At 44.8% G+C, this 26,402-nt stretch overlaps 1 protein-coding gene across 2 annotated transcripts in view; it reads right to left on the minus strand.

The window, feature by feature from the left end:
• The window catches only part of bin3 (bridging integrator 3), a 133,210-nt gene that overhangs the window by 87,261 nt on the left and 19,547 nt on the right, over window positions 1-26,402 (minus strand). For both annotated transcript variants that reach the window (XM_072553905.1, XM_072553907.1), the window contains exons 2-5: window positions 25,552-25,600; window positions 6,475-6,515; window positions 6,215-6,276; window positions 2,313-2,449 (exon numbers count right to left, since the gene is read on the minus strand). In XM_072553905.1, the coding sequence (XP_072410006.1) occupies window positions 2,313-2,449; window positions 6,215-6,276; window positions 6,475-6,515; window positions 25,552-25,600 (289 nt within the window). The remainder of the gene's footprint in view (window positions 1-2,312; window positions 2,450-6,214; window positions 6,277-6,474; window positions 6,516-25,551; window positions 25,601-26,402) is intronic.

A 26,402-nucleotide genomic window follows, 5' to 3' on the forward strand; every position in this document is an offset into this window, starting at 1 on the left:
GAAGACACGGAAAAGTTGGGGCCCACAAATTGCAAAGGAATGTGAAGGATTTTGAGGGGAAGCAGAGGCAACTCACGATACTAGTGCCAGGTGAGAGGAAACGCAGGCATGGAAATCGATTTGAGAAGCTGTGACTGTTCTCCCCAGAGAAAGGAGATTAAGGTGAGATTTGCCACTCTTTTTTGTACTTTACCGGGATGGGGGTGCCACTGGGTGGGTCAGCATTTATTGCCCGTCCTGAATTGCTTGGAGAGCATTTAAGAGTCAACCACATGGCTGTGGGTCTGGAGACACATGGGGACCAGACCAGGTAAGGATGGCAGTCTCCATGTCTCAAGGATATTAGTGAATTTGACACAAATATTCAAATTTTTGAGGGGTCTGAACAGAGGAGAGAGGTGCAAGGATCAAACCCAGAGAATCGTCAGGAATTACTTCCTTGAACTCCCTCATCTCTTCACGATTATGTCTCTTCCCCAAGCATTTGGACCAAGCTCTGAAACCCCTCTCCCAATGTTTGCTTTCCAAAGCTGATGCAGTTTTTCTTCAACTGCCCTTGAAGCTGCTGATACTGAATGCTGCCTGGTTTTGCCATGATAAACCAACTTTCACAGCCAGACCTATCATGTTTCATAACAAAATGACAGAAAACCAGAATACTACAGCCGGTTTGGATGGATGAGGTTTACTTCCACATTGGGGCGGCATGGTGGCTCAGTGTTTCACGCTGCTGCCTCACAGCACCAGGGTCCCAGGTTCAATTCCAGCCTTGGGTGACTGACTATGTGGAGTTTGCACATTCTCCTGTGTTTGTGTGGGTTTCCTCCGGGTGCTCCGGTTTCCTCCCACAGTCCAAAGATGTGCAGCTCAGGTGAATTGGCCATGCTAAATTGCCCGTAGTGTTAGGTGCTTTAGTCAGAGGGAAATGGGTCTGGGTGGGTTTCTCTTCAGAGGGTTGGTGTGGACTGGTTGGGCCAAAGGCAACCTAATCTAATCTAACCCATTATGTGAATGATGCTGCAGGAAGACTGATGCTGAAGCACAGTGAACAGGACATGAATTGCCTTCCACCAGACCAAGTACAAAGACTTGGAAATTGTTGAAACAACAGAGACTCCAGGTGATTTAACATAGGTTTGAAAGTCATGAAGGGATGGGACAGACAATTAAGGGAGGGTGCTCCAAAACAGGGACCCCTAGTAAATAAATGATTAAACACTACGGATGCAAGTCTACAATATGTGATACCAAACACCATGTCAACATTATACAAGTGGTTCCTGTTCCATGGGTAATCAATAGTCAACCACAAACTGTGCAAATGATGTCTGACTCAAGCCATGAGATACAGCTGTATCTTCACCCATGCTTCGATGACATGACTAAACAATTTAATTGCATGCATGAGAATATGGCAACTTGGACTGAATTTTCCTGCATGGACAACCCAACAACTGTCACTGATGACATGACTTTGAGAGTCACACTGTGCCTTGGTGAGACTGCAGTCACTTCATTTGGGATCACCAGTCCAGTTTTACAACCAGCTGGTCATTGTTTCCTGACTTCTCACGAATTCCGAGGGAACACTCAAGCACAAGTCTGCCCTGAGCCTGAAACAGACTCTCAACTATGAATGTAAATTCTGCTGAGATTGAAATGTACATCCAAAATAAAAGACCAGTCAGCTCAGTCGATTTGCAGCGTTACGATTTCGATAGTCCATGAACCAGTGGCATTTGGGCTCAGGTCTGTGCTTTACACTACTGCAAATCCTTCTTGAGACCACCTCCATGGGAGCCAGCAGGCAGAGGCTGGGTGTAATGTCTCATTTGAAAGACAAACACTTTTGGCAATGCTGCACTCATTGAGCCCTGCAGTGGAGTGACAGCCCTGGATGATGTGCTCAAACTGCAGGGTGGCACTTAACCCATAGCTTCTTGTGAAAAGCTACGGTGTCCATTTCAAAACCCACTGTGATTCTTTTGGCAACTGGACAGTGAGCGAGGTTACTTTGGAGGGTATGAAAACTCAGTTACACATAGCCTCAGTGTGAATCAGGTTACACTCAGGGCATCCTGGGGTATTTGGAAACCTGATGGTTTTTCACAGAAGCACACTATCTTGTCTGGCTGATTTGAAGTTGTGCTAACCAATGAATCACCTAGTTGTGATTCTGTGATTTATTGATGCAGGACTGACTGCCACTGAGTGACAAATGAGGCACCAGAAACATCAAACAAGCTTCCTATTGTTGTCACATATGATATCACTGAGATCATGTCAAGTTTAAATCTGAGTTAATTACAAACCTTTTCCTGATTGAAGGTATCCATTCTGCGCATTGCAGTGTCCAGTGCGGTCACCGTCTCCATAAACATCTGATCTTGTTCACACAAAGGGTTGGCCAGCAAATCCGAAGAGATTTTCACCGCTGACTTGGACATGGCTGGAAAGAATATCACAGAACTTCTTTTTAAAAAAAAAATCTAAGGCACTTATGTGAAGAACACACCTAACTTCAATTCTGCCAAGTAATTCCATGTGACTGGAGACTGAAACCAAAACTGATGATTGGTGAGTGAACATTTAATGTGTCATGGACTAGGCCAGACCACTCAAAATATTCTTAAGCAGGCAGCCCAAACTAACTTTGCAATTTGTTTTGGTAAGTGTACAGTGAAAATTACCCGAAGTTAGCAAGATGGCTGCCAGATTTTAAAACAGACAAATATTTATTCATAAAATTACACAATGAGACACAAAGTATTGAATAGAGAATACCCACAGAACTCAGTCTATCCAAACTAGACTTCATAATGCTGTTCCAAATACACACAACAGTCTCAATAAACAAACCCCTTAAACACAGTCAAAATGAAGTTAGAAGGGCAGAAAGAGAGAGAGTCTAGCAGCCTGTTTCCACACAGCTCCACTGCTGAACTGACTCAAACTTAACTTGAGTTTTCAGGACTGACCACTCTCCTTTCATTATACAGGTCACTCTAAAAATAGAAAAGCTTTGGCCTAAAGTCTCATCTGTTTATGTATAAATAAAAAAAGCCTTTCATCTCTGGAGCAAACCAGTTGATTTGGAGCCGGAGTTGTTTACCCCTCTGAGAAAAAAAACCAAGGACACAGTATCCTTGAGTAAAGGTACAGCTTTGTGACAAATGGCAACACGCAACACGACTTCATTCGTGTAAATGGGTTTGTGCTTCCATTAAAATAACACAGAGAACTACTGTGAAAATGTGTTTAGATCGAAATAGAGAATATAGGAGCATTCGCCCCTTCAAGCCTATTCCACCATTCAGTGTGAGAACAGCTGATCATCCATCCTGGTCTGCTATTTGCATTCTGTCCCCGTACCCTTTCATCCCTTTCGTGCTCAAGAAGTTGTTTCTCCTTGCACCCTCAGGGCAGGGTTATCCTCCAGTTCTCCCACCCTGCTACACCCTCCCAAAGCACTCTCTCTAACCCCTTCATTGCAACTCATGTGGTCAGATTATTAATAGCACCCCTGCTTTCATTTTGTGCAGGAAATTCATCCTCAATTTCAACACAGAATCGTAGGGTCTAGACCGAGTTAAGTTTCAACACATGAATTTGTCTGGAAAAGCAAGAAAGTAATATACTGGCACTTAGGTTCCATGTTGTTCCATTATCAGACATGTGACTTTGGGACTGAACTATTCAACACCGAGTCGAGCAGTGCTCCCGTGGCGTGACAATATTCAGATCAGTTGGGGTTCAGCAGCTCACAGTTAAGTCAGAGATGTGTCAATTCAAGTCCTGCTCCAGAATAGGGCATGTCATTTCACCTGACAGTTTCTGAGGGAGACATGAAATCTCGATCCCCTCTGCTTTCCCTGGTGGATGTGAAAAGAATCTCCAAAGTGTCCAAACGAAAATGGAACCTTCAACTTGGATCACTGAAATACATCTTCCGGTCATTGTCATGTTGTTACTTGCAATACCTTGACTGCATGCAAATTGTGCTTCCTATAGTGTTAGGTAAAAACAATGACTGCAGATGTTGGAAACCAGATTCTGGATTAGAGTGGTACTGGAAAAGCACAGCAGTTCAGGCAGCATCCGAGGAGCAGGAAAATTGATAAACACCTCAAAAGCAAAAGCACTGAATTAGCTGTTAAGTGCTTTGGGATTCCCTGAGGTTCTAAAAAGCATTACAGAACTGACAGGTTTTGGTGGATCTATCTGGTAAATCAGCAAATATAGGTGGTGCAATCAAGAATGTTTCAATTGCTTTTCTCTGAAAAACTGGTTTCTCAAAAGGCAGCTACCTGTATTGTCAGGCTGAAGACAAGACAGACATTAGAGGGATGTTATTTGCAGCATCCAACATTTATATTTTAAAATAAAACAACCAGCTTGAGTTGCAAAGTGTCAATTATCACTTTAGTGTGAGTCATGCAACATTCACTGTTTCTTTTTTGTCAGTGACCATTTAGCTCCATTACATAACGTGCATCCAAACCTCTCATGTTGCTGTAGAAGTATAATAGGTGCCAGAGCTCAGGCAAAACAAAGCACATCTTGAGGTTCTGAAGTACTGCATTTGACATCATTCAAGGAGCCATGATTTGCAGCTCCATGCATGTGTCCTAATTATATGACAACAGCCTTGTGGGAGGCCCCAGTGGTTTCTCTTGCAGCCCACCATACTGATAGTCAGCACATCCTTGATGCCATTGACCCACTCTCTGGAACATGGGCCTGAATTTTCACCAATATTTTGGTTACCTAACCAACCTCTGATTGGTTCCTGACAAGTAGAGGACTTGTTTTCAAAAACAAAGAAATTATAATCACTCAACGACAAGGTAAAATGAAGAGGAATTCATGTTCATTCAAAGTTCCTCCATGAATGTATTTTGCAGGATATCTTTCCTTGTCATGTGATATGAAACAGCATGCTCTCAATAATTTAGCAGTGTTGCATGGGATGCAGCCTACTGACTTAATCTTCCTTTTGTCAGGAGTAGAGTCTGCAGCAACTCTCACCAAATCTCAGCAGACACAGACATGGAGCTGAACGACCCCAGAAATTATCTGTTGGACAGAAATGGGAAGATACCACAAAAACTATTTTTGTTGGAGTACTGGGGGAGGCAGGGAATGTTTTCCATGTCATTCTCGCCAATGTTTCACCCTCAAACAGAATCCAGCTAACAGATGAAAACAGCATCTGTGGAAAGGCTAACAAGACTGAGGCGATTCTGGAAAATGACTGCAGTGGTTTGGAGCAAGGTCAACCAGGTGGACGTCCGACAATCGGAGATCCCTGATTGGGGCTGTTCACCTGATCCAAATAGGCTGGATAGAAGCAGCAGAGAGTGTCTTCACTCTGAGAGCTGACTCTGAGGGAGCTGGATCAGTGTCAAGGGCTCGCCACATCGAAACAAAGGGTGATGACATACTGGTGTCTGCGCAGTTATTTCAACGACTGTCTCACATCTTCCAGCAGAGTTCAGACCAAAGGTCATTGAGCTGAAATGCTCACTTGGTTTTCCCTTGCCCAGATTCTGCCTCATCCCCTGACAATGTCCAGCACTTGCTTGCTTTTACTTCACAGGTCCAGCAATTCCCAATTTTCTCCAGATTACAGAAAATAGATTATCTGGGCATTCACCTCAATGCTGTTTGCTGTACATTAATTGGCTGCCACATTACCTACACCAGGAGCTACATAGAAGTATTTCTTGAGTTCTAAACAACCCTGTCATGAAATCAAAGGTCAGGAAAAGCTCTTTTGTTACTGAGGCTGACCTGAAGGACGAAGTATTTAAATGATAAAAGATCTGTGGACACATGGTTAGATTATTTATATGAGCTGTGTGAGGGAAACAAGAGATTGTGCTTTTTAGTAATGTCAACTTGGAAATAACTTACATTTCAGAAAATTTGTGATTTCTGGGAGTGTTATGGATCTTTGGAACAGGTTTCCGAACTCGCTCTGAAAAGGGAGCAGAGAATCCTCATTCCTGTTACACCTTGTCATCAAGCACAAAGTCTGTGCCTGTTTTATCGTTCTTTGCCCAACCTTCTCCTTGGCAAACTGAGACAAAAAGATGTTTTTGAATGTGGTGTGAAGATTGGCTTGCCTCCCTATCTGCAGGCAGTTTGAGGTTTGCTTTCCACATAACCCACACCTCTCCCAGTTCTGCTCAGGGCAAGTGCACAGTCCTACCGATATCTGCTTCAGTGCTTTTCTTCATGTCCTTGTGAAGTTTCTTAATCTGATCTTCCAGCCTGAACAGGAAACAAGGGGAAAGAAAAAGTCATCAGTCTCGCAAGTGACACTGGAAAGATAGTGATTTCTGTCTTCATTAAATATTTCAACTCTAGTCATAAATACTGCGCGCATGAAACACAAAAATTAAGGATGTTTAAGCTTCAAACGACAACACATTGTTATCGGTTGTGCTTAATTCTCAGTCTTATACTTACTGCTGAAGCTTGCCATATTCTCGCTCAAAATCTCTCTCCACCTGCAAATTTAACAAGGGAGAAAAAGCATCAATTAGTAAAAAGACGAGAAGTGCAAAGCTCTCGATATGCTGGCTCGAGTGGCACGGTTTCTGTTCAAAATTTATGCTTGCAAACAAAACGACTAAATATTCATAACACCGTGTTAGCAGAAGCAAGAGCACAGCAACAGACTGATCAATGTACATCAGGCACAGAATGAGGCCATTCAGTACACAGAATCTGAGCTACATCTTGCCAAGAGTAATCCAGTTCATCAAACTCCCACATTCCTGCATGAAATCCCTCATATTTTCATTGCTCCAAGTACTAGTTCAACTCTTTTTCTGGGAAAAACAACAGATTAGGGAGACACGGTGGCACAGTGGTTAGCACTGCTGCCTCACAGCGCCAGGGACCCGGGTTCAATTGCTGCCTCGGGCAACTGTCTGTGTGGAGTTTGCACATCCTCCCAGTGTTTGTGTGGGTTTCTTCTGAGGTGCTCTGGTTTTCTCCCACAGTCCAAAGATGTGCAGGTTAGGTGAATCGGCCATGCAAAACTGCCCGTAGTATTAGGTGAAGGGGTAAATGTAGGGGAATGGGTCTGGGTGGGTTGCTCTTCAGAGGGTCAGTGTGGACTTGATGGGCCGAAGGGCCTGTTTCCACACTGTACGGAATCTAATCTGTACCCAGTATCCTGTCAGAGAGTACATTACTGATGTGAACCATTTCTTTCCCAGTTTGAATAATACAATCTTGACAAGGTACACAACACTTGAGCTCTCAGTCGGAATGCAGCATCTTGAGCAGGACACTGTGGTACAAGTCAATGGCAATCAGCCAGGGTCACTTGAATGGGAAGTCATTCAGATACTCCCAGTCTTGCCCCACCCTATCATTGAACATGGTTGCAGAATCAAAGTGTCAATGCAAATAGAGAGACCATTCAGCCCATCAACTCTGCAGCAGCACGCTTCTTCAGCTGGGCTACTCAATGCTATCTCAGTCACCGTACCAGTGCTCATATCGTCTCCTTGAGTAACTCCTCATTCCCTTCAAACAGGGATGCACGGGTGCTTCAACAATAAGCTGCAGTTAACCAGTCCACCATCTCCCGAATGGAACCTCCTGTCAGACCCTCCAGGGATTATTAACCATCCACTTGTGCCTCTTTCTGGCTCTCCCACATCATCTCGGCCCTGAACGTCTGTCGCTCGTAGTGATCCCTGATTCCATCAGGAGTGGGTTGGAGCAGGGAGGCAGCTGTGAGCATTTTCAGGCACTGGGATTATTCGATTCAGGCCTCATTTTAGCCACAGGTTTGACCAGCAATGGACCATATCCCGAATGGGGAGGATACCCACAGTTTCCTATCTGATTGTTCCAGACTCCAGCACTCATGAAACTTGTAATGGCCACAACAGTGACAGATTCGTAACTGTTTGAAAACAAATAGTCACAGCACAGAAAGATCTAAAAAGGCAGCAACACAGACATTATATTTACAACATTACAAGACAAGATGTTTAATATCTTCGGATATTATCGTAATGAAGACAGGACATAGGCCCTTGGAACACGGTCATTAAAATCACGGAGGAACACTGCATGGATGCTTCAAGTCTTCCTCTGCTATTACACAGTCATTTCTGAACTTGGAACTTAACGACCAGTGCGATTATGTGTAATTATTAAACTCAGAGCTCATCATTTGAACACTCTGGTTTTCCAAACGGATGCACCAACAACTGATTATTCATATGGTGAAACCACCCCCCTCGAGAGTGCAGCAAGGATTGCTGGACCTCCAAATGTGCTCACTCACCGCATCGTCAAAGGAACTCTGTCAGACACAATCAGACAAGGGGAGGGAGGAAACTACTCTCCCTCAGCTGAGCACACTTCTGAATTTTATTTTACAGACGTCCTTCACACTCTCACAACCCCCACATCAGAAAACACAGACACACGCAGCTCCTTGCTCATTGACAGTCCTGAAAAATGCTACTTCACACTTCCTGAAGAAACACGACTGGGCAGACAAGTCAGCAGCATCAGAAAATATGACAGCTCCTGAAATCTCGTGGACACAAGTTCCAGGCTGCCTGTTGGGGATTGACTCCATAGAGTCACAGACATGGACAGTAGGGCGGCACGGTGGCTCAGTGGTTCGCACTGCTGCCTCACAACACCAGGGACCTGGGTTCAATTCCACCCTCGGGCGACTGTCTGACTGTGTGGAGTTTGCACATCCTCCCCGTGTCCGTGTGGGTTTCCTCCGGGTGCTCTGGTTTCCTCCCACAGTCTAAACATGTGCAGATCCGGTGGATTGGCCATGGGAAATTGCCCACAGTGTTCAGGGATGTGCAAGCTTGATGGATTATCTGTGGGAAATGGCAGGTTACGGGGATATTGCGGGGAGTCAGATCTGGGAGGGTTACTCTTCAGAGGGTCAGTGTGGACACGATGGGCCGAATGGTTTTCTTCCACACTGCAGGGATTCAATGAGTAGCATCCAAATCAAGGTCAACGTTTTCAGAAGAAGATCAGGCATTCAAACAAAAGCCTCAACAAACACAGTCAATGAGCAAATTGTTTCCGCATGCTCATTTCAACATCCAATTAAAACTATTTGTCTAATGAACTGTTCTTAGAGTATTTTCCACCCTTCCAGCTATTCCCTCGTTCCATTCTGCCTCAGGTGTTGATTGGGTTTGCCCTTCAATACAAGGAGAATATTTTATTCCATTACTAACGTATTCTGACAGAGTAAAGGTGCTTTCCTGGATCAGCAGGATTGCAAATTCCTCCAGTCTGCCGGCACATGACAGATAATCATGTCTCTGGATCCCTCCCCTTTCATTCGAATTTCCTGGTCTCTCTCTCTCTCTCTCTCTCTCTCTCCCCCTACACTTGACGACACCGTCAGAAATGCCTTCTTCCAGACTTGTACTGAATTGCAAATCCACAGACCTGTTTACTTGACAGGGGCATCATAGCACCAGGGACCTGGGTTTCCTTCGGATGCTCCGGGTTCCTCCCACAATCACAAAGATGTGCTGGTCAGGTGAGTTGGCCATGCTAAGTTGCCCACAGTGCTCAGGGATGTGTGGGCTAGGTGCATTAGTTAGGGGTAAACACAGGGTAGGAGAATGGTTTGGGGTGAGTTACTCTTTGGAGGGTTGGTGTGGACTTGTTGGGCCAAAGGTCCTGTATCCACACTGGATGGACTCTAATTCTGTTTACTACGCAGCAGCTTAGACTGAGGGGGGACATGACAGGAAGTCTATGAAACCACAAAAGGATTGTTTTGTGCTAGTTTACAACATTGAAAAGGGGCAAGGAGGGGGCTGTTTGGAGAGGAGGGACTGACTTGAGGCTAATTCAATCCTGTTTCTGTGCTGACTCTCTCCAGGCTTTGGTGAATTAGGGTGCTGCATGACTGGGAATGGATGGATCATTTGAGATCGGAGGGATCTCCTGCAGTGGTTTAGATTGGTTAAGGTGAGAGTGGCTCAGAGAGAAACCCAGTAGCATGTTAACACCAGCTTTTTCTGTGTTACCTCACTATCATTACCTTGAGGTTGGTGGGACTAGCTGCTTTTTCCTTCCTTCTGTCCTTCCACCTCTCTGCTCAACTGGTCTCCAAGATTGAGTGCACAGTCTCACAACCCAATTCACTCAAACGCAGGACATCAAATCATTTCAAGCTCTTCTCCTCCTCGGCCTTCCAACTTCTTTCGGCTTGCACACACTTTGAGATCGAAGGGCACAGTACGGATCCCAGTGCGACAGTCAACTTAACACCACTGAATCCCAATTGCAATCCCTCATCCCAAGCACGGTTCCTGAAAATCCTGCTGAATTCCACATTCAGTCCTCTCGTGCCAGCAGTAAAAACATGGGTTGCAAGAAAATCTCCCCTCTTTAAATAACTGCAAATAAAGTGCAACATTTTGCACAGTGACTCATCAGCGAATGGAGCATATTTCAAGTCAAGCTTGACAGCCCAGTCAATTACTGGTGTCAAACCCATCCATCAGACACCCCCTGCGCTTGGGCCATTGGACTCTGCAATTGGACTGTAATTTCTCTGCTGCTATGCTGTGGAAATGAATTCACAGAAACGTTTAAGTTGTCTGAGAGAGATCTCCTCAATATGCCCATATCACATCTCCAAAATATAGCCGTTTCTTTTACGAGAAAACATTTCAATCTTGGTGGGATCCCACACAAAGCATACAAGTGGGAGGAATCACACCTCGTGATATTAGACCCTGGCAGCTGAGCGCAAATGTGCAACTCCATGGTTTCAGTGCTTCTTTCCAAGGGAACGATGCAAGAGCATTAATTGGGCAGCACATTCAGCACTCAAAACAAACTATTTTCATTGCAACGTGGATGATTCAGACGACACTATTTGACCTGCTAAATGCTCAGATCGATGAATCATTCACAGTATTAAGGGTTAGCCATTCACAGTGATCAGTGCAACAGGAACAGCAATCTCCAACTCAACCAGTTCCGACATTTAAAAATGTCACAAATATAATCACAGATAACAATAGAATAATTGAGGAACTAAATGGAATATGTAGATAGCCCTGACATTGCATAATTACTGTGAAAAGCAGTGTTGAAGAAACAGTTGCCAAATCATGATGGGTTTTGACAGAGTTAATAAAGATAGAAGTTGTTTCCTCCGGCATCAGGATTGGTACCAAGGAGATACAAATTTAACATAATTAGCAAGAAAGCGAGAGGTGATGTGAGGATTTTTATAAAAAAATGACACAGGCGTTTCTTATGAACAGGAATTCGTCGCTTGAAAAAGTAGTGCAATCAGATTAAATACAACCTTTCCAAACTAAATTATGATTAGTTGAAAGCCTATGGGAAAAGATCATGCAAGTGGAGTTAATTTCAGGCCCATAAATGAGTGATACACTCAACGGCCTCCCATGTGGGTGTCAGTGGCATTGCCAGTAGTTCCTGCTGTTCTTCATTCCCCTCAAGAAGACAGGGCCTAACCAACTCCTCGAGCTTCTGCAATCACTGCAGGTACACCCATAGCATGACTGAGGAGGCAGTTCCAGGATCTTGACCCACTGACAGAAACAATGGCAATGTTTTTCCAAGTCAGGATGATGAGAGGTTTGGAGGTGGACAAATTCCCTCTATCTGCTGCCTTTGCCCTTACAGTGGTCAAGTCCACAGGTTTGGAAGGCTGTGTCAAGGGAGCTTTGGTGAATTTCTACAATGCATCTCGTAGATGGCACACAGTGTGTGTCAGTGGAAGAGATAATGAATGTTGAAAGTGGTGGCTGGGGTCACTCATAGGCAGAGGTTGGACAAGCTAGGACATTTTCTTCAGAGCCTAGGAGACTGATAGAGGTGTATAAAATCATGAGAGGCATTGGTAGGGTGAATGCACTCAGTCTTTTCTCCAAGGTTGGGGTATTGAGGACTAGAGGACATCAGTTTAAGGTTAGAGAGGAAAGAATAAAAAGGGAACCTGAGGGGCAACGTTTTTACACAGAGGATGCTACGGATATGGAATGAGCTGCCAGTGGAAGTGGTTGAGGCTGGTATATTAACAATGTTTAAAAGGCATTTGGACAAATACATGGATAGGAAAGGATTCCAAGGATATGGGCCAAGTGCAGGGAAATGGGGTTCGTGTGGATGGACATTTTGGTCAGCATGAAGCAGTTTGGACCAAAGGGCCTGTCTCCGTGCTGTAGGACTCTATAATCTGTTCCGAGACATGATTCCCCACCTGAGACTTATTAAACTGTACCTCCTGTACCAGAGGGAGGGACACTACCACTGCACCATAACAGCCCAAAAGCAAATGTTGTGGCTGCTGATACTCTACCGTCAGTCGGAACATTCATCAGCCCCTTTACCAGCAAGCGTTTTCGAAGAACACACACTGCAGAGGTCAAACCTTGAGATATCCTGTTTATGAGACAGGCGCTCCCCTAGACTAAGGCATGGCACCACCCACCAGAACATCAGCCTGGGGTTCTGGGTTACCAAACCTGGAACGTTACCACGACACAAAGAACCAAGTGAAGATCACCAGCGGCACAGTGGCTCAGTGGTTAGCACTGCTGCCTCACAGCCCCAGGGACGTGGGTTCAACTCCAGCCTCGGGCAAATGTCTGTGTAGAGTTTGCACATTCTCTCCGTGTCTGCGTGGGTTTCCTCCGGATGCTCCGGTTTCCTCCCACAGTCCAAAGATGTGCTGATAAGGTGAATTGGTCATGCTAAATTACCCGTATAGTTAGGGGGTCTGGGTGGGTTACTTTTCGGAGGGTTGGTGTGGACTGGTTGGGCCAAAGGCCCTGTTTGCACACTGTAGGGAATCTAATATAATCTAAACACAGTCAAGCTTGTAATCTGGCTCATCAGCTGGTGGTTTGACAAGTGACATCCATTCCTGTACAAGGACTCATTCCCTGAAAACAAAAGCAATCTGCTCATTCTCTGTGTTCGATGATTTGTACCAACAAGGAGCTTGAAGCACTCAGAGCTCCCCATTGCTTTCTCCACAGCAATGTCTCAAATAATCACAGTTGACTTGTCAGCCACTCAGCACACTTTCATCCCTTCATATAAACAGCGCTCATGATTATTTGGATTTTTTGGGGGTGATTGCACTGATCCTGAGTGCAGGACAAAATGCATCAGCAGGATGTCTCTTTGGTCATCAATATGCAGCCGAAAGTGGCTATCCCTGAAAAGCCAGGAATATCACCGTCCTGATCATACCTACTTAAGTGAGCAAATTACCAGCACAGCACATCCCCACCAAGGTCAGAAACTGTCCCAAGGCCCAAAGTTATGTGGCTCCAAGTTTAATAGCACCAAACTTCTGCAGAAGCACTGATTCCAGTTGGCAAGTGGCTCAACGATCGAGATGTGGCAGAAGCAGACAACATTGATTCATTCAGATGAAAATCAGATCATTTCTTGCAGAATTAACATGTGAAACTTGTGTAAACAGCCAGGCCCAAAACACCGAGAGAAAACTGTCTGAGTTCGATGACAACTCAGTTTGTTGAAAGTCTTTCCCTTAAAGTCAGGGTCAGCTAATTGACAATCCAATTGGTTGGGATTCTGGGCCATTTCAGAGACAGTTAAAATTCGATGGCAATGGGGCCATAGGGGACCAGACTGGGTCGAGATGGTTGATTTCCTTTCCTGAGGATCATCAGTGAACTAGATGGGTTTTTACAACAGCTTCATGCATGAGTATTGTTTTAAAATTTGAAATTTACTTTAATTACGAATTATTTAACTTGTGCAGCTGATTTGTTGGGATCTGAACTCATCTGTAGAGTGTTAGTCCAGGTCTCTGGATTACACAATGAGGAATGTCATCCATGTAACACCGAACTGTATGAAAGACAGGATCAAACAGTTCAGGTGCCAAAATACACAAGTGGCATTCAGAAAGCAGAGATGTTCACAAATGATGACCACCAGACAACAGTCAACACAGAAAACACTTTGTTTCAACTTCAAGCATAACACAAGACAGTTGCAAAGCTGCTCGAACCGGAATATCTCCCTGTCCGTGTCTGTGGCTCTAACCGGAATATCTCCCTGTCCGTGTCTGCTCGAACTGGAATATCTCCCTGTCCATGTCTGCTCGAACCGGAATATCTCCCTGTCAGTGTCTGCTCGAACCTGAATTTCTCCCTGTCCGTGTCTGCTCGAACCGGAATATCTCCCTGTCCGTGTCTGCGGCTCTAACCAGAATATCTCCCTGTCCGTGTCTGCTCGAACTGGAATATCTCCCTGTCCGTGTCTGCTCTAACCGGAATATCTCCCTGTCCGTGTCTGCTCGAACTGGAATATCTCCCTGCCCGTGTCTGCGGCTCTAACCGGAATATCTCCCTGTCAGTGACTGCTCTAACCGGAATATCTCCCTGCCCGTGTCTGCGGCTCTAACCGGAATATCTCCCTGTCAGTGTCTGCTCGAACCGGAATATCTCCCTGTCCTTGTCTGCTGTAACCGGAATATCTCCCTGTCCATGTCTGCTCGAACCGGAATATCTCCCTGTCCGTGTCTGCGGCTCTAACAGAATATCTCCCTGTCAGTGTCTGCTCAAACCGGAATATTCCATGTCCGTGTCTGCGGCTCTAACTGAAATATCTCCCTGTCCGTGTCTGCGGCTCTAACCGGAATATCTCCCTGTCCGTGTCTGCGGCTCTAACCGGAATATCTCCCTGTCAGTGTCTGCTGTAACCGGAATATCTCCCTGTCAGTGTCTGCTCTAACCGGAATATCTCCCTGTCAGTGTCTGCTCGAACCGGAATATCTCCCTGTCCGTGTCTGCTCGAACTGGAATATTTCCCTGTCCGTGTCTGCTGTAACCGGAATATCTCCCTGTCCATGTCTGCTCGAACCGGAATATCTCCCTGTCCGTGTCTGCGGCTCTAACAGAATATCTCCCTGTCAGTGTCTGCTCAAACCGGAATATCTCCCTGTCCATGTCTGCTCGAACCGGAATATCTCCCTGTCCGTGTCTGCGGCTCTAACAGAATATCTCCCTGTCAGTGTCTGCTCAAACCGGAATATCTCCCTGTCCGTGTCTGCAGCTCTAACCGGAATATCTCCCTGTCCATGTCTGCTCGAACCGGAATATCTCCCTGTCCGTGTCTGCTCTAACCGGAATATTCCATGTCCGTGTCTGCGGCTCTAACTGAAATATCTCCCTGTCCGTGTCTGCGGCTCTAACCGGAATATCTCCCTGTCCTGGGAAGTATTCCGACAGTCACAGGACCCAATGAGTCATTTACCAGTTACAGGAACAGAAATCCTAACCTCTCTCAGTGTGCACTGCAAGAACCATTTCATATTCAGACCTGTCATTTTCCCACAGCTTTAAAAGCCCCCACGTTCTGTCCAAGTGGCAACAAGGTTGTACCATGTGTCACGTCAGTCAGAGATCCAACTGCACAGGAATTCAGTGTCAGGAAGCTGGGTACTGAACAACTTTGGTTAACATGAAAAATGGTATTCACTCTGGATTTCCAAACAGACTGCAGAACCAATTGCACTCATTTAATTAAAGACTTACCAATACTGGGTATTGAGTGAGGCAAAGCTTAATTAGTTTGCAGTTGAACAAAGCTGCTGTTTATCTGCACTTGCCTCGAGCCAAAGATTTCTTTTCAATCTGAAGTAAACTCTGATGTTCCGCTGAGTTGTAATACTTCTGTTTACAGCTATCTCAAAACAACATACTCCTGAACGTCATCATTCTGGCCAACATTTAAACAAGACGACATGACTATTGTGCCCTCTTCACCAGTTCAAATCTCGGAGTGTTTTTACACTTACCAAACAGTGACGGTGAACATAATTATGTCAAGAAGCAGCAGCTCGCATTGACTGCAGCGGGTGAGTGTAAGGGAAGGGCCACACTGATTGGTTAGGGTATGGAATGCACTGTCTGGAAGTGAGAGGAGGCAAGTTCAATCCAGGTATTCCAGAGGTCATTATTTCTATTTGACTAGTCATCACCGTGCAGTCTTCCAGGGACAAGGACACAGCAGTTCAGGCAGCATCCAAGGAGCAGCAAAACGTCGATTTTGCTGCTCCTTGGATGCTGCCTGAACTGCTGTGCTCTTCCAGCACCACTAATCCAGAATTTGGTTTCCAGCATCTGCAGTCATTGTTTTTACCTTTTTACTTCCAGGGACAAGGCAGCAGAATGGCATGAAAACGTTCTGAGAGCCGGAACAGTCACAATGGGCTGAATGGCTTCCTTCTATGCTGCTGGGTCAGTCATTTAAGAATGAGGTGAGGAAACAGGTCTTCACCCAGAGGGGCTTGTTTTGCAATGCTCCATCCAGTCAGCATTTGCCTACCAAGCTTTACACTAAATCAGATCCATGATCGCTCAGCGCCCCACATCACCCCTTCAGAGTACCGTACTCAGTCTCAATTACCCACAGGAAGACAGCTCACACTGTTACATGGCAGTGGGTGTCAGAGTCACTTCCCTTCACAAAATGGGGAGACCACGGCAGTATGTGATATCACTGGACTGGAAGCACACGGGCCAATCCCACCACAGCAAATGGTGGAACTTAAATTCGATTAATATCAGGAATATAAAAGCAATCTCAAGCATCAGGATCACGAAACTATCATCAATAGCCACAAATCTCTAGCAGGTTCTCTCATGGCCTTCAGTGAAGAAAATGTGCCATCATTCCCCAGTCTGGCCGACATTGGACTCCAGACCCACACTTATATGGTTGATTAACTTCTAACTGCCCTCCAGAACGTCCCAATCTAGTTAATCAGTTCAAGGGATGGGCAATAGTTACGGCATTGCCAGTGACACCCATGTCACTTGAACTTTAAAAAGTTAAAACAAAGTCCATCAATCCACTCCTACAAACACACTCGAGGTGCCTTTTCGAATCAGTTCAGTTTCAAAATCAGTGCCCTGTTCTGTTCCAGGACAGGATTTCATGCAATGTACAACTACAATACATGATCCTTACCAGGGCACTGCACAGAACAAGACAGCACTTCTCAGATCAGGTGGGGACTGAACGAAAAGATTGACAATCTTGATTTATCACACCAGTAGGAACAACAGTGCTCCACTCCTCATAATGCAGGGGCCTTCCATATTCAGAGGGTATTGAGGTTACTGAGATGGCACCAAGGTTATGTAGACATCAATCGTTATGCATAGGCCCTTGTACTCAACATTCTGCCACCCTTCCCTCTCCGTTTGCCAAGAAGCGACTTTCAGCTGCACTCTCTCTACACAACCTCTTCTTCCTCTGTTCCTCAACCTCCAACCTCCCCACTCCCCACTCAGTATGTCTCAAACTCTGCTGGTCACTGGATCTCTGCATTGCTGCAGCTGTCCTCCTGCCCAGATATACACTGAGCCAGTAGCCCCCAGACTGTCTGCCTGACTGAGAACAAGGTAGACAGACAGAGAGACCTGCCACTCTACATTGCAAATGGTGCTCCATGCAGTGGGAACAGTGGCTGGCACTGTGTGACCAGTCTCACTGCAGGGCAAAAATCACCAAAGGAGAGAGCCGGACATAAACACAAACTGCAGAAAACAAAATTGTTAGGAAAGTGTGGAACCAGTTTTCATGGCATTGGAACAGCATCGCAGGCGAGAGACTTTCTCTCTCTCCCCTCTGCTCCTTTCCTGCATCAAGCATTGCAGTGGATCAGAGTATGAAACGATCAGCCAGACGGTCTCCTGACAACGCAGCATCAGAAGAGCCCAGAATGACCTGGAGAGAAGGGACAGGAGAAACACAGAATGGCAGAGGAAAGCATCAAGCTCTAGCACTCTGTCACTGCAGCAACAAATGGGAACTTGGTCAAAGCCAATGAGCCAAGCTCCAGGACCTGCCAGTTCCTGTACAACAGGGGGCAGATGGAATTGCCAGAAAGGAGGAGCATTTTTTTCCCATAGCCTTCAATCTAGTTCTTTGGTTGAGCATTTGTGATCCGTCCCAATATCTCCTGTGTGGCTCAATGTCAAACCTGTCGCCAGGAATACCCCTGTGAAGCACATTCAGAGGTAATTCCTGCTGCTTTGTAACATCTTTCATGTGGTGAGAAATTCCAAGGCCCTTGGCAAATGTTTTATCAAATCCAAATTTGAAACTAGGACTCGAGGCCAAAAAAGCAAACTTGATCGCGGTTGAAAGAGGTATTTGCAGGAAAAGATTAAAAAGCCAAGAGGTTAAGGACTCAGGACCAAGGGAGATGGAGGCATATTCACCAACAGCACAACCAAGATAATCAGGGGCACACACATTATTGATGCCCGCAGTGAAACTATTCAGGACATTGTTGATTTGCTGCTGAGCAGACTAGCTCTAGTGCCTGTCTTCACATCTCTGTGGTATGCAGACATTTTAACATCAGAGCCAACAAAATGGCAATCTCTAAGCTACCTGATAAGACTTGCAGGGGCAGTTGGGAGCAATATTTTTCGACAACTGGGCCATGGGCGTGTCTCAGAGAATTAGCTCCACAATTAACCCGACATTCCAGCGTTAAACAGTCCATTGGCTTATGGAAATTCTTGGGAACAAACCCGTTTGATAACAAAGCTCTGAATTCACAACCACACCATATTCTCATACAATCAATCCACATGCTCGCTTGTCACTTCAATCCACATGTCACATGCAGAATGGGTTTTGCCAGTGCTCAATCCACACAAGCAGTTGCAGCTTTCAGATGAGAGATGAACAGAAGGCATAGTGCCGCTGTATTCCAGAGGCTCTAATGTATCACCCAGGAAGGTACTTCAGGTCAGTACTGAGGGACCAATGCAATGTGAAGAGGTGCTGTCTTTCCCAAGTGAACTGTCTGTCTGCTCTCAAGGTTCGATGCAGAACCATATGAAGGAGGAAGAGGAGAATTCTGGCCAACTTGTATCACTCAACAATCAGCACTCAGAGCAATGCACTCATTGTTGCAATAGCCTACATCATGGAGCCACAAACAGCAAAGAATTCATGGAACATCTCTCACTCCGTTGGGATATCCTCTACTGCTTCACAGCCAATGAAGTAGAGCAGAAGTGTAGGGAGACAGTCACGTCAATCTCTCCAAGGTCACAAACAGTTGGAAGAATGCCCCCCCTGGAATCCTGATCATGCTTACCCTATAAATATCTGACCATTCTGATAATAATGTTCACTGTTGCTCAATTTATCATTCTCCTCCAGCTGCTTTAATCAGGTTTTGCCATTTACAAGAAATTATAAAAAGGATATTGTTTGATCTTGCGTGAGGATTAATTTCTACAATTAAAAACAAAACAGTGGATCTGAAACACAAACAGAAATTGCTAGAGAAACTCCATCCATCCAAAGACAGCATCAGGGTCCTGATGAAGAGTCACCGCACTTAAAACATGACCTCTGCTTTCTTCCCACAGATGCTGCTGAGTTTCTCCAGCAATTTCCAGGTGAATTTCAAATTCATGTCCCCCCCACTTACTGAAATGGACAGCAGTGAGCTTCCACCTAATGCCCAGATGAGAAGTTAAACCGAGGCCCCCATGCCTTGGAGGTGTGTAGAGACAGGTCCTAAACACTGCCTGAAGCTCTATACAGTCTGCAGCAACCTGCAAGTTCCCATCCAAGTCAAGTATCCTTGTGAGGGGCCACGTGTGCACAGCCTGTAATTAAAATAATCAACAGTCTATACACTCAACTGAACAGAGGGCACAAAGCTAAAAGATTTTGAGGGGCCTTTAACACTCTCTGATATTTACCTCCCTTTTAAGTAACATCACACAGACACTGTGGAAGCTTGCTTTGCACAACACAACTGATGGGTTTTCTGCAAAACAACAACAGTGCTGTCACTGGCTGTGAAATGCTCAGGGATGCCCCAAAATAGTGAACATCAATACACATTATTTGGCTCTTGATTTATTTCTTTTTCAAGTAGGGAAAATGGGACATACCATCAGGAGCTCTGAATGGTTGTGAGAGAGATATACAATAAAGGAACACCTCAGGATAGATGATAGGACAATCTGCAGCTAGTCTCTGGTCCTGCCTCGCAACAGATGGTAACATTCATACTGCCAACAGAGGGGAAGCCCTAACTTTCACACAACTTGTCTTCAAGACTTACATGGGCAACCAGCATGATCCACTGCCATGGTAGTCAAAGGACAACACCAGCCACTAAAGATTGAAGAATTCTTTCACAATTTTCAGACATATTTGGAAACAATGCCATAAGCAAAAGAGTAGAAGACAAATCAAGTCTCTGTCAGACTGGGAGCTTCCTGTGAGATCCCTGGAATTGCACAAGGATTGGTTGTGTGAAAATTCACCGGTGAGCTTGTGAACTAGTTCATGCAACACTGGAGGATTCCAGCACACATTTGTACACCTTCCTGAGGAAATACAAGTGAACACAAGGTGGTTTAAACACACGCTGACAAATTTGCAGAGCCAATTAATATCAAGTAACACTGCAACCACACCCAAAGCAGCATTGCTGCAATCAGTTGACTATAAACATAATTGTGGCTCAATAAAAGGTAGCCACATATGTCCCAGGGAACATCTTAATACATGAACGATACTGTATTGCTCTGCTGCGCTGTCTACCAGACGAGACCTGTTTGTACAACTTCAACATGTCTAAGGTACACCAGAGGTTGGATCAGACTATATTCCGAGACTATGGTGCTCAGTGTGACATGATCAACATCAGTCAGGCTCTTCTGAACAAGTGCAACTTCTGTAAACTCAGCGGAATACAACTCCTCCATCACTTCTGGTGTGCAACCTTCCACAATGTATCATGTGATAGGATAAGAATGAAACAGCCAACACAATTAGCATTGGAACAACAAATAGCTGACAATGGAACCAATGGCTCATCACTGGTGGTCTGTTGTGCAGTTACACGCTGTCCAGTAATCATTATTGCCCCAAGCTGGACAATTTTGAAGCTCACATCTTCATTATCATTCCATTCTGTATAAAAGGTATAATCAGAAACATTGAAAAACAACACCAGGAGATGGTGACATAGCGGTCACATCACTGGACTAGTCATCCAGAGTAACCCAGCAATACTCTGGGATCTTGGGTTCAAACCCCATCAGGGCAGACAGTGGTGTTTCCATGTAATTAGTAATTGTAGAATGGAAAACTATTCTCAGTCATAGTAACCAGGAAACGATCAGGGATTCTTATAAAAACACATCCGATGGTCAGATTTCCTCCAGGAATGGATATCAGCAGTCCTTGCCCAGTCTGGCCTCTCACACGTGCCATACCACAGCAAACTGTCTGACTCTCAGCTGCACCGTGAGATGATTCAGCAACCATTCAATTTAAGGCCAATTAGAAAGGGAGAACAAATGCTGGCTTTGTCAGTGACACATCCCATATAAGAACAAAATTCTCCTCAAAGGCAAATGTGAAAAGCAATGGATATATCTGTCCCTCAAACCCTTGCTAAGATCACAGCTTAAGTTGCACTTTGTAGCGCTCTCCCTGCGTCCCCTGATTCGTTGAGGGTCCAAACATGCACCAATACCAGCCTTAAATACTCTCGGTCACCTCAGAACGCTGCTGCATTCCAAAGATATAATCAGCCATGAAGTGAGGAAATTTCCCCTCATCTCCTTCCTCAATGTTCAATTGTCTAACTGCAGACTGAGCTGGGAGAGCTGGGTGAGAAGGCGGGGGGTGTGGTGGTCAGGGGAAGGATATACATGTTGTTGTTTTTAAAATCTTGGACTTTTTTTTAAAAATAGACAACAAAGTGCTGAACCATGATACCTGGAAGGAACGTGCTGCCAATGGTTTTTGAGAAACACAGGTCATCATGCAAACTCGAGATGAAAGTTGAACTGCTCTCTGCTTCAGAACACGAGGTGTTCACACAGAGTGACTCACAGGCAATTATCAACAAAAGCCAGTATTTTACCGAGATATAGCCTTCAAGGAACTATTTAAATCACCATTTGCATCAAAATCAAGTTCCTTTCCGGACTCTGATTCATGGAGGTGGCGTGTTGAGGGGCAATGGGAAAGGGATTGCCTCAAGAGCACAGCTGCCCCTTCAAATCGACACCAATGCAACTGGTTTCTGTATAAACCCAAGATATTTGTGCGTTTGCTTTTAAATATTTAGCTTTTTACTCCCCTGTGTAGTTTTAAAACAAAGCAAATGGGAATTTAGCCCAAACAAGACAAGGGTGCTTGTGCATATCAGTGTTGGCACACAGGTATTACCAGGGAATTTTCATGCTGGGTATCACATATCATTATTATCCTTTGAAGATAATGCTACTGGATAAGAAGCCCAGTGACAGGGCAAACTTTCAGAATGACAAACGTGGAGATAATCTTCAGGAACAGATCCATCACTTACAACATATTTGGAGGGGAACCCACCTTTTATTTGTCACAAGGAATTGTTATGAAGGAGTAAGGGTGGCTAGCAGAACTACCTAACAGTACCAAGTGTTCTAAACCAGATATAATGTAACATGTGGTCCAGCAGCTAGTGTAGTTGGTTGCCTGGAGACAAAAACAAATTTGAATTCGGCCAATCAGTTTAAATTGTACCACAAAAAACCAAACTCCAATCAAGTTTGAAATCTGGACATTGACAATCTTAAAACCAATGACACAATCTGATGCTTTGGAGGTATAAGACCGGGGAGAATTGAACAGTTAAGAGGAGAACTGCCAAGCCAACGATATCTGCAGACTGCCTGGAGAATAGCTCTGTTAAAGGTACCTTTATCGATCAGTGACCTGTGAGGCAGAAATCCCTAAGAAGCAGAAAAAAAGTCAGAGGAAGATATAAAGAGAAGATTCGACAGCTGGTTGGTTCTGAAATTTGAATTTTTGGTAAATCTTAATCGGGGGTTTATCAGACTAGAATTATAGAAGGGAAAGTAAAAGATAGTTTCAAGAAAGGAGTTTTAAATAGTTGTTAGTTAATTATTCTCTGTTATACTTTGAGAAATAAAGTTGTTAAGTTTCACAGATTACTGCACGGGATAAGTTTTTTCTGTGTTGCTAGTTTTAAATTAAGCAGGAGGGTTTACCCTTTGACGTATCAGAATTTTATCGCTCAATGACCATGTACCCAATTATCCACGCTGGTGTTTATGCTCAACATGCTTCCTCACACTGAACAATGTCTCCTCCCTCTCCCTCATTTACCTCACTTCACCTCAAGCACTCTCTGAAGCTGTGATTTTCATATTCTCACCCTTGTCTGTGGCTGAAGAACTTTCTCCTCAATTCACAACTGGACTTCTTGGTGACCATCTCACGTCTAGTTGTGAATTCTTTCAAGTGGGATCACCTTTTCCACTCCTCACCTTTCATAATTCTGAAGACACCTGTTACAGTGACCCCTCAGCCTTCTCATCTCTGGAGACAAGAACACCAACTTGTCAAGTCACACCTGATGCAAATAACATGACAGTCATCAAGATGTGAAGCACGGAAACAGAGTCTTTGGTCCAACTCATCCCTGCCGTCCAGATATCCTAAATTAATTCAGTCTACTTGCCAGCACTTGGCCCATATCCCTCTAAACCCTTCCTATTCATATACCCATCCAGGTGCCATTTCAATGATGTCATTGTACCAGCCTCCACCACTTCCTCTGGCAGCTCATTCCATAAACATACCACCCTCTGTGTGAAAAGTTACCCCTGAGATCCTTTTTAAATCCTTCCCTTCTCACCTTAAACCTATACCCTCTAGTTCTGGACTCCCCAAACCCTGGGAAAAGACTTTATCTATTTATCCTATCCATTCCCCTCATGATTTTATAAACCTTTTTAAGATCACCCTTCAGCCTCCAAAGCTTCACAGAAAATATCCCCAGACTACTCAGCCTCTCCCTGTGGTTCAAATCCTCCAAGCTAGGTAACATGCTTGTCAATCTTTGTTGCAGCCTCTCAAGTTTAACAATTCCTTTCCAAAAGAAGGGAGATTGGAACTGAACACAGTCTTGATTGCACGTCAATTTGGGACCTTCCCTAGTGCTCCTAAATACGTACTTGAAGATCACAGCTACCCGAACGTAATTTATCCCTGATCGGACAGCAATTTAACACAACTGCCCTACTTTCCAAATCTCATCCTATAATAATCACCATGAGTTCTCAGGTTTGCATTTTTGATGACCTTGTCAAGATACATTGCAACTTCTCGGAACACCACTGCTGAAATGTTCAGTGAGCAAATGAGGATGTCATTGATTGCATGTGCAAACCACCCTCAAAACCAGAAAACAACTTCCAACACCAAAAGCTGAACAATCTGGCTCTTGGGTCAAACCCTTCAAACACGAGGCCAGACTACCCTGAATCTTACGTGACCCACAGCATTCTGGAGTGCAGCCAAGGTCGGACGGAGAAAAGGTGACACAGAAACATGACCAAGGTGCAAGAGGGAGCTGTGTCCATCCATCCTGCAGCAGAATCAATACCCTGGCACAAATCTGAACCAACAGCTTGGCAGAGGGCATAGTTTCATATTTTACAATAAAGTAGGATAACATGAGAAAATTCAGACCAGACCAAATGTTCACAAGAAACAGTTAAGGGGCAATTTGGCACACTTTGATCATCAGGGATTATTACAGGAGCACCATACCACATAACACACAGTGCATTATTCAGCCTTCAAGATCCACTTGTGTGCCCAAATGCCACAAAGTCTAATTGTGAAATCATCCCAGCCACAGGTCAGAGTTTACTGCTGTTTGATGGAGGAACAGTGCTCACAAGTTTCAGGCTTCAGGCCAGCAATATGCACTTAAATGACTGACTGACTGACTTCTCTGGAATGTGGGGACGGGCCGCTGGACACAGCAGCCTGGAGTGTGCTGGAAGGAACGGCTTCTCAGACTCAGCAAGGTGAAGTCACCCAAATATCACAGTGCCCTCTGCAGATCACCTGGCAAGAGGTACGTCACTCGGTGTCTCACAAAATTCAGCCAGCAGAACCAGGAAGGTGCAGCACTGAGCCCAAAGCAGGAGCTGCAATCTCAATCTCAACATCAAGCCAAGTGGAAAGAGAGAGAGTTAGACAGTGATGAAGGAACACCTTTGAACAAATATAAACTTTGCAAGCTTAATCTGAATCTGAAGTCAATGTTGGAACTATGTGCGCCCAACTCAGTGAGGTGTCATCTTCTCCCAGATAAAGCAGTGTTCTTTCTCAACATCAGCTTCCGGATTGCTGTCTTTCTCCATCCATGAGCATTTGTTGGAAATCTGACTCGAAACGCACAAAGTGACATGAAGCATATTCAGCTCTCTGTTCTTTCCACAGTGAATTCTCAACATGTCTATTTGTACAATATAGATTTTGGAGAGAAGGGGTCATTTCAATTTCAGACCACTTCCTGCTAATATATGGCACCAAAATATTCAACAGTCCTGTCCAAACAGTGCAAACCGATGAAGAATTTAGCTGACCGTGAGAGAATAAAAATATTCTTTGGCTTTGAAATCTTATACTTACAGTCTTCGGCACAATCTGTTTCTTGGGCTGACCGATCTTGAAAGGAATCCTGTAAAAACCAAATGCAAGATTTCACCATTCTTTGTGCTCAGAGGCCCTTGTAACAGACAATGTCATAAAATGCTCTGAGAATATAACACCTTGCTTTTCCAGTGTACTGACTGCACACACTAGATGTCTCCCCATACTGTGACAAAAGATAGTTAACGGACACAGGATACACAAACTCATCCAAAGTCCATGGTGTTTCGAAGCAGACAAGCCAGATTCTCCGCTCTCGAGTGTGCCAACGCCCCATGAGTTTGGAGAAGGGGGGCAGGGTGGTAGCGCAAGGATCGGGTCTATTTTTAACATGCCAGTGTGAGGGGCTGGAGGGATGAGGGAAAAGCAGAAGGACAGAAGGAGAGCACGAATTGAAATCTCCAGTTTTAATCCATGCCGTTCACTGTCTACGATACTCAGGGAGACATGCTTGCTCTCATTTCTTGGCTCTCTCTCACAACAGGGAGCTGGGTGAAGAATGGGTTGAACCTGGGTTGCCAATATCCCACAGCCAGCTGGTTACAAATGGAGACTGAAGTGGACCAGGGAGGCCTTCTGCAAGTGAACACCAGGGGAGCATAAAAAACAATCAGGGAAGTGAAACGAACATACATTTGCACCTTTACTCAGTGCCTGAGAAGTGTTCCATCTTTGAAACTTCTCCTCAGACATCAATAACTGACTGCATCTGATAATGCAGAAAGGACAGGAATCACTAGGATGGATACAGATAAGGTGAACGGCAAGTGTCTTTTCCCCACAGTGAGGGATTTCAAGACAAAGGGGAATATTTTTAAGGGGAGAGAAGA

Source organism: Chiloscyllium punctatum, chromosome 35 (genome assembly GCF_047496795.1).
Source record: "Chiloscyllium punctatum isolate Juve2018m chromosome 35, sChiPun1.3, whole genome shotgun sequence".
Classification (NCBI taxonomy): Eukaryota; Metazoa; Chordata; class Chondrichthyes; order Orectolobiformes; family Hemiscylliidae; genus Chiloscyllium; species Chiloscyllium punctatum.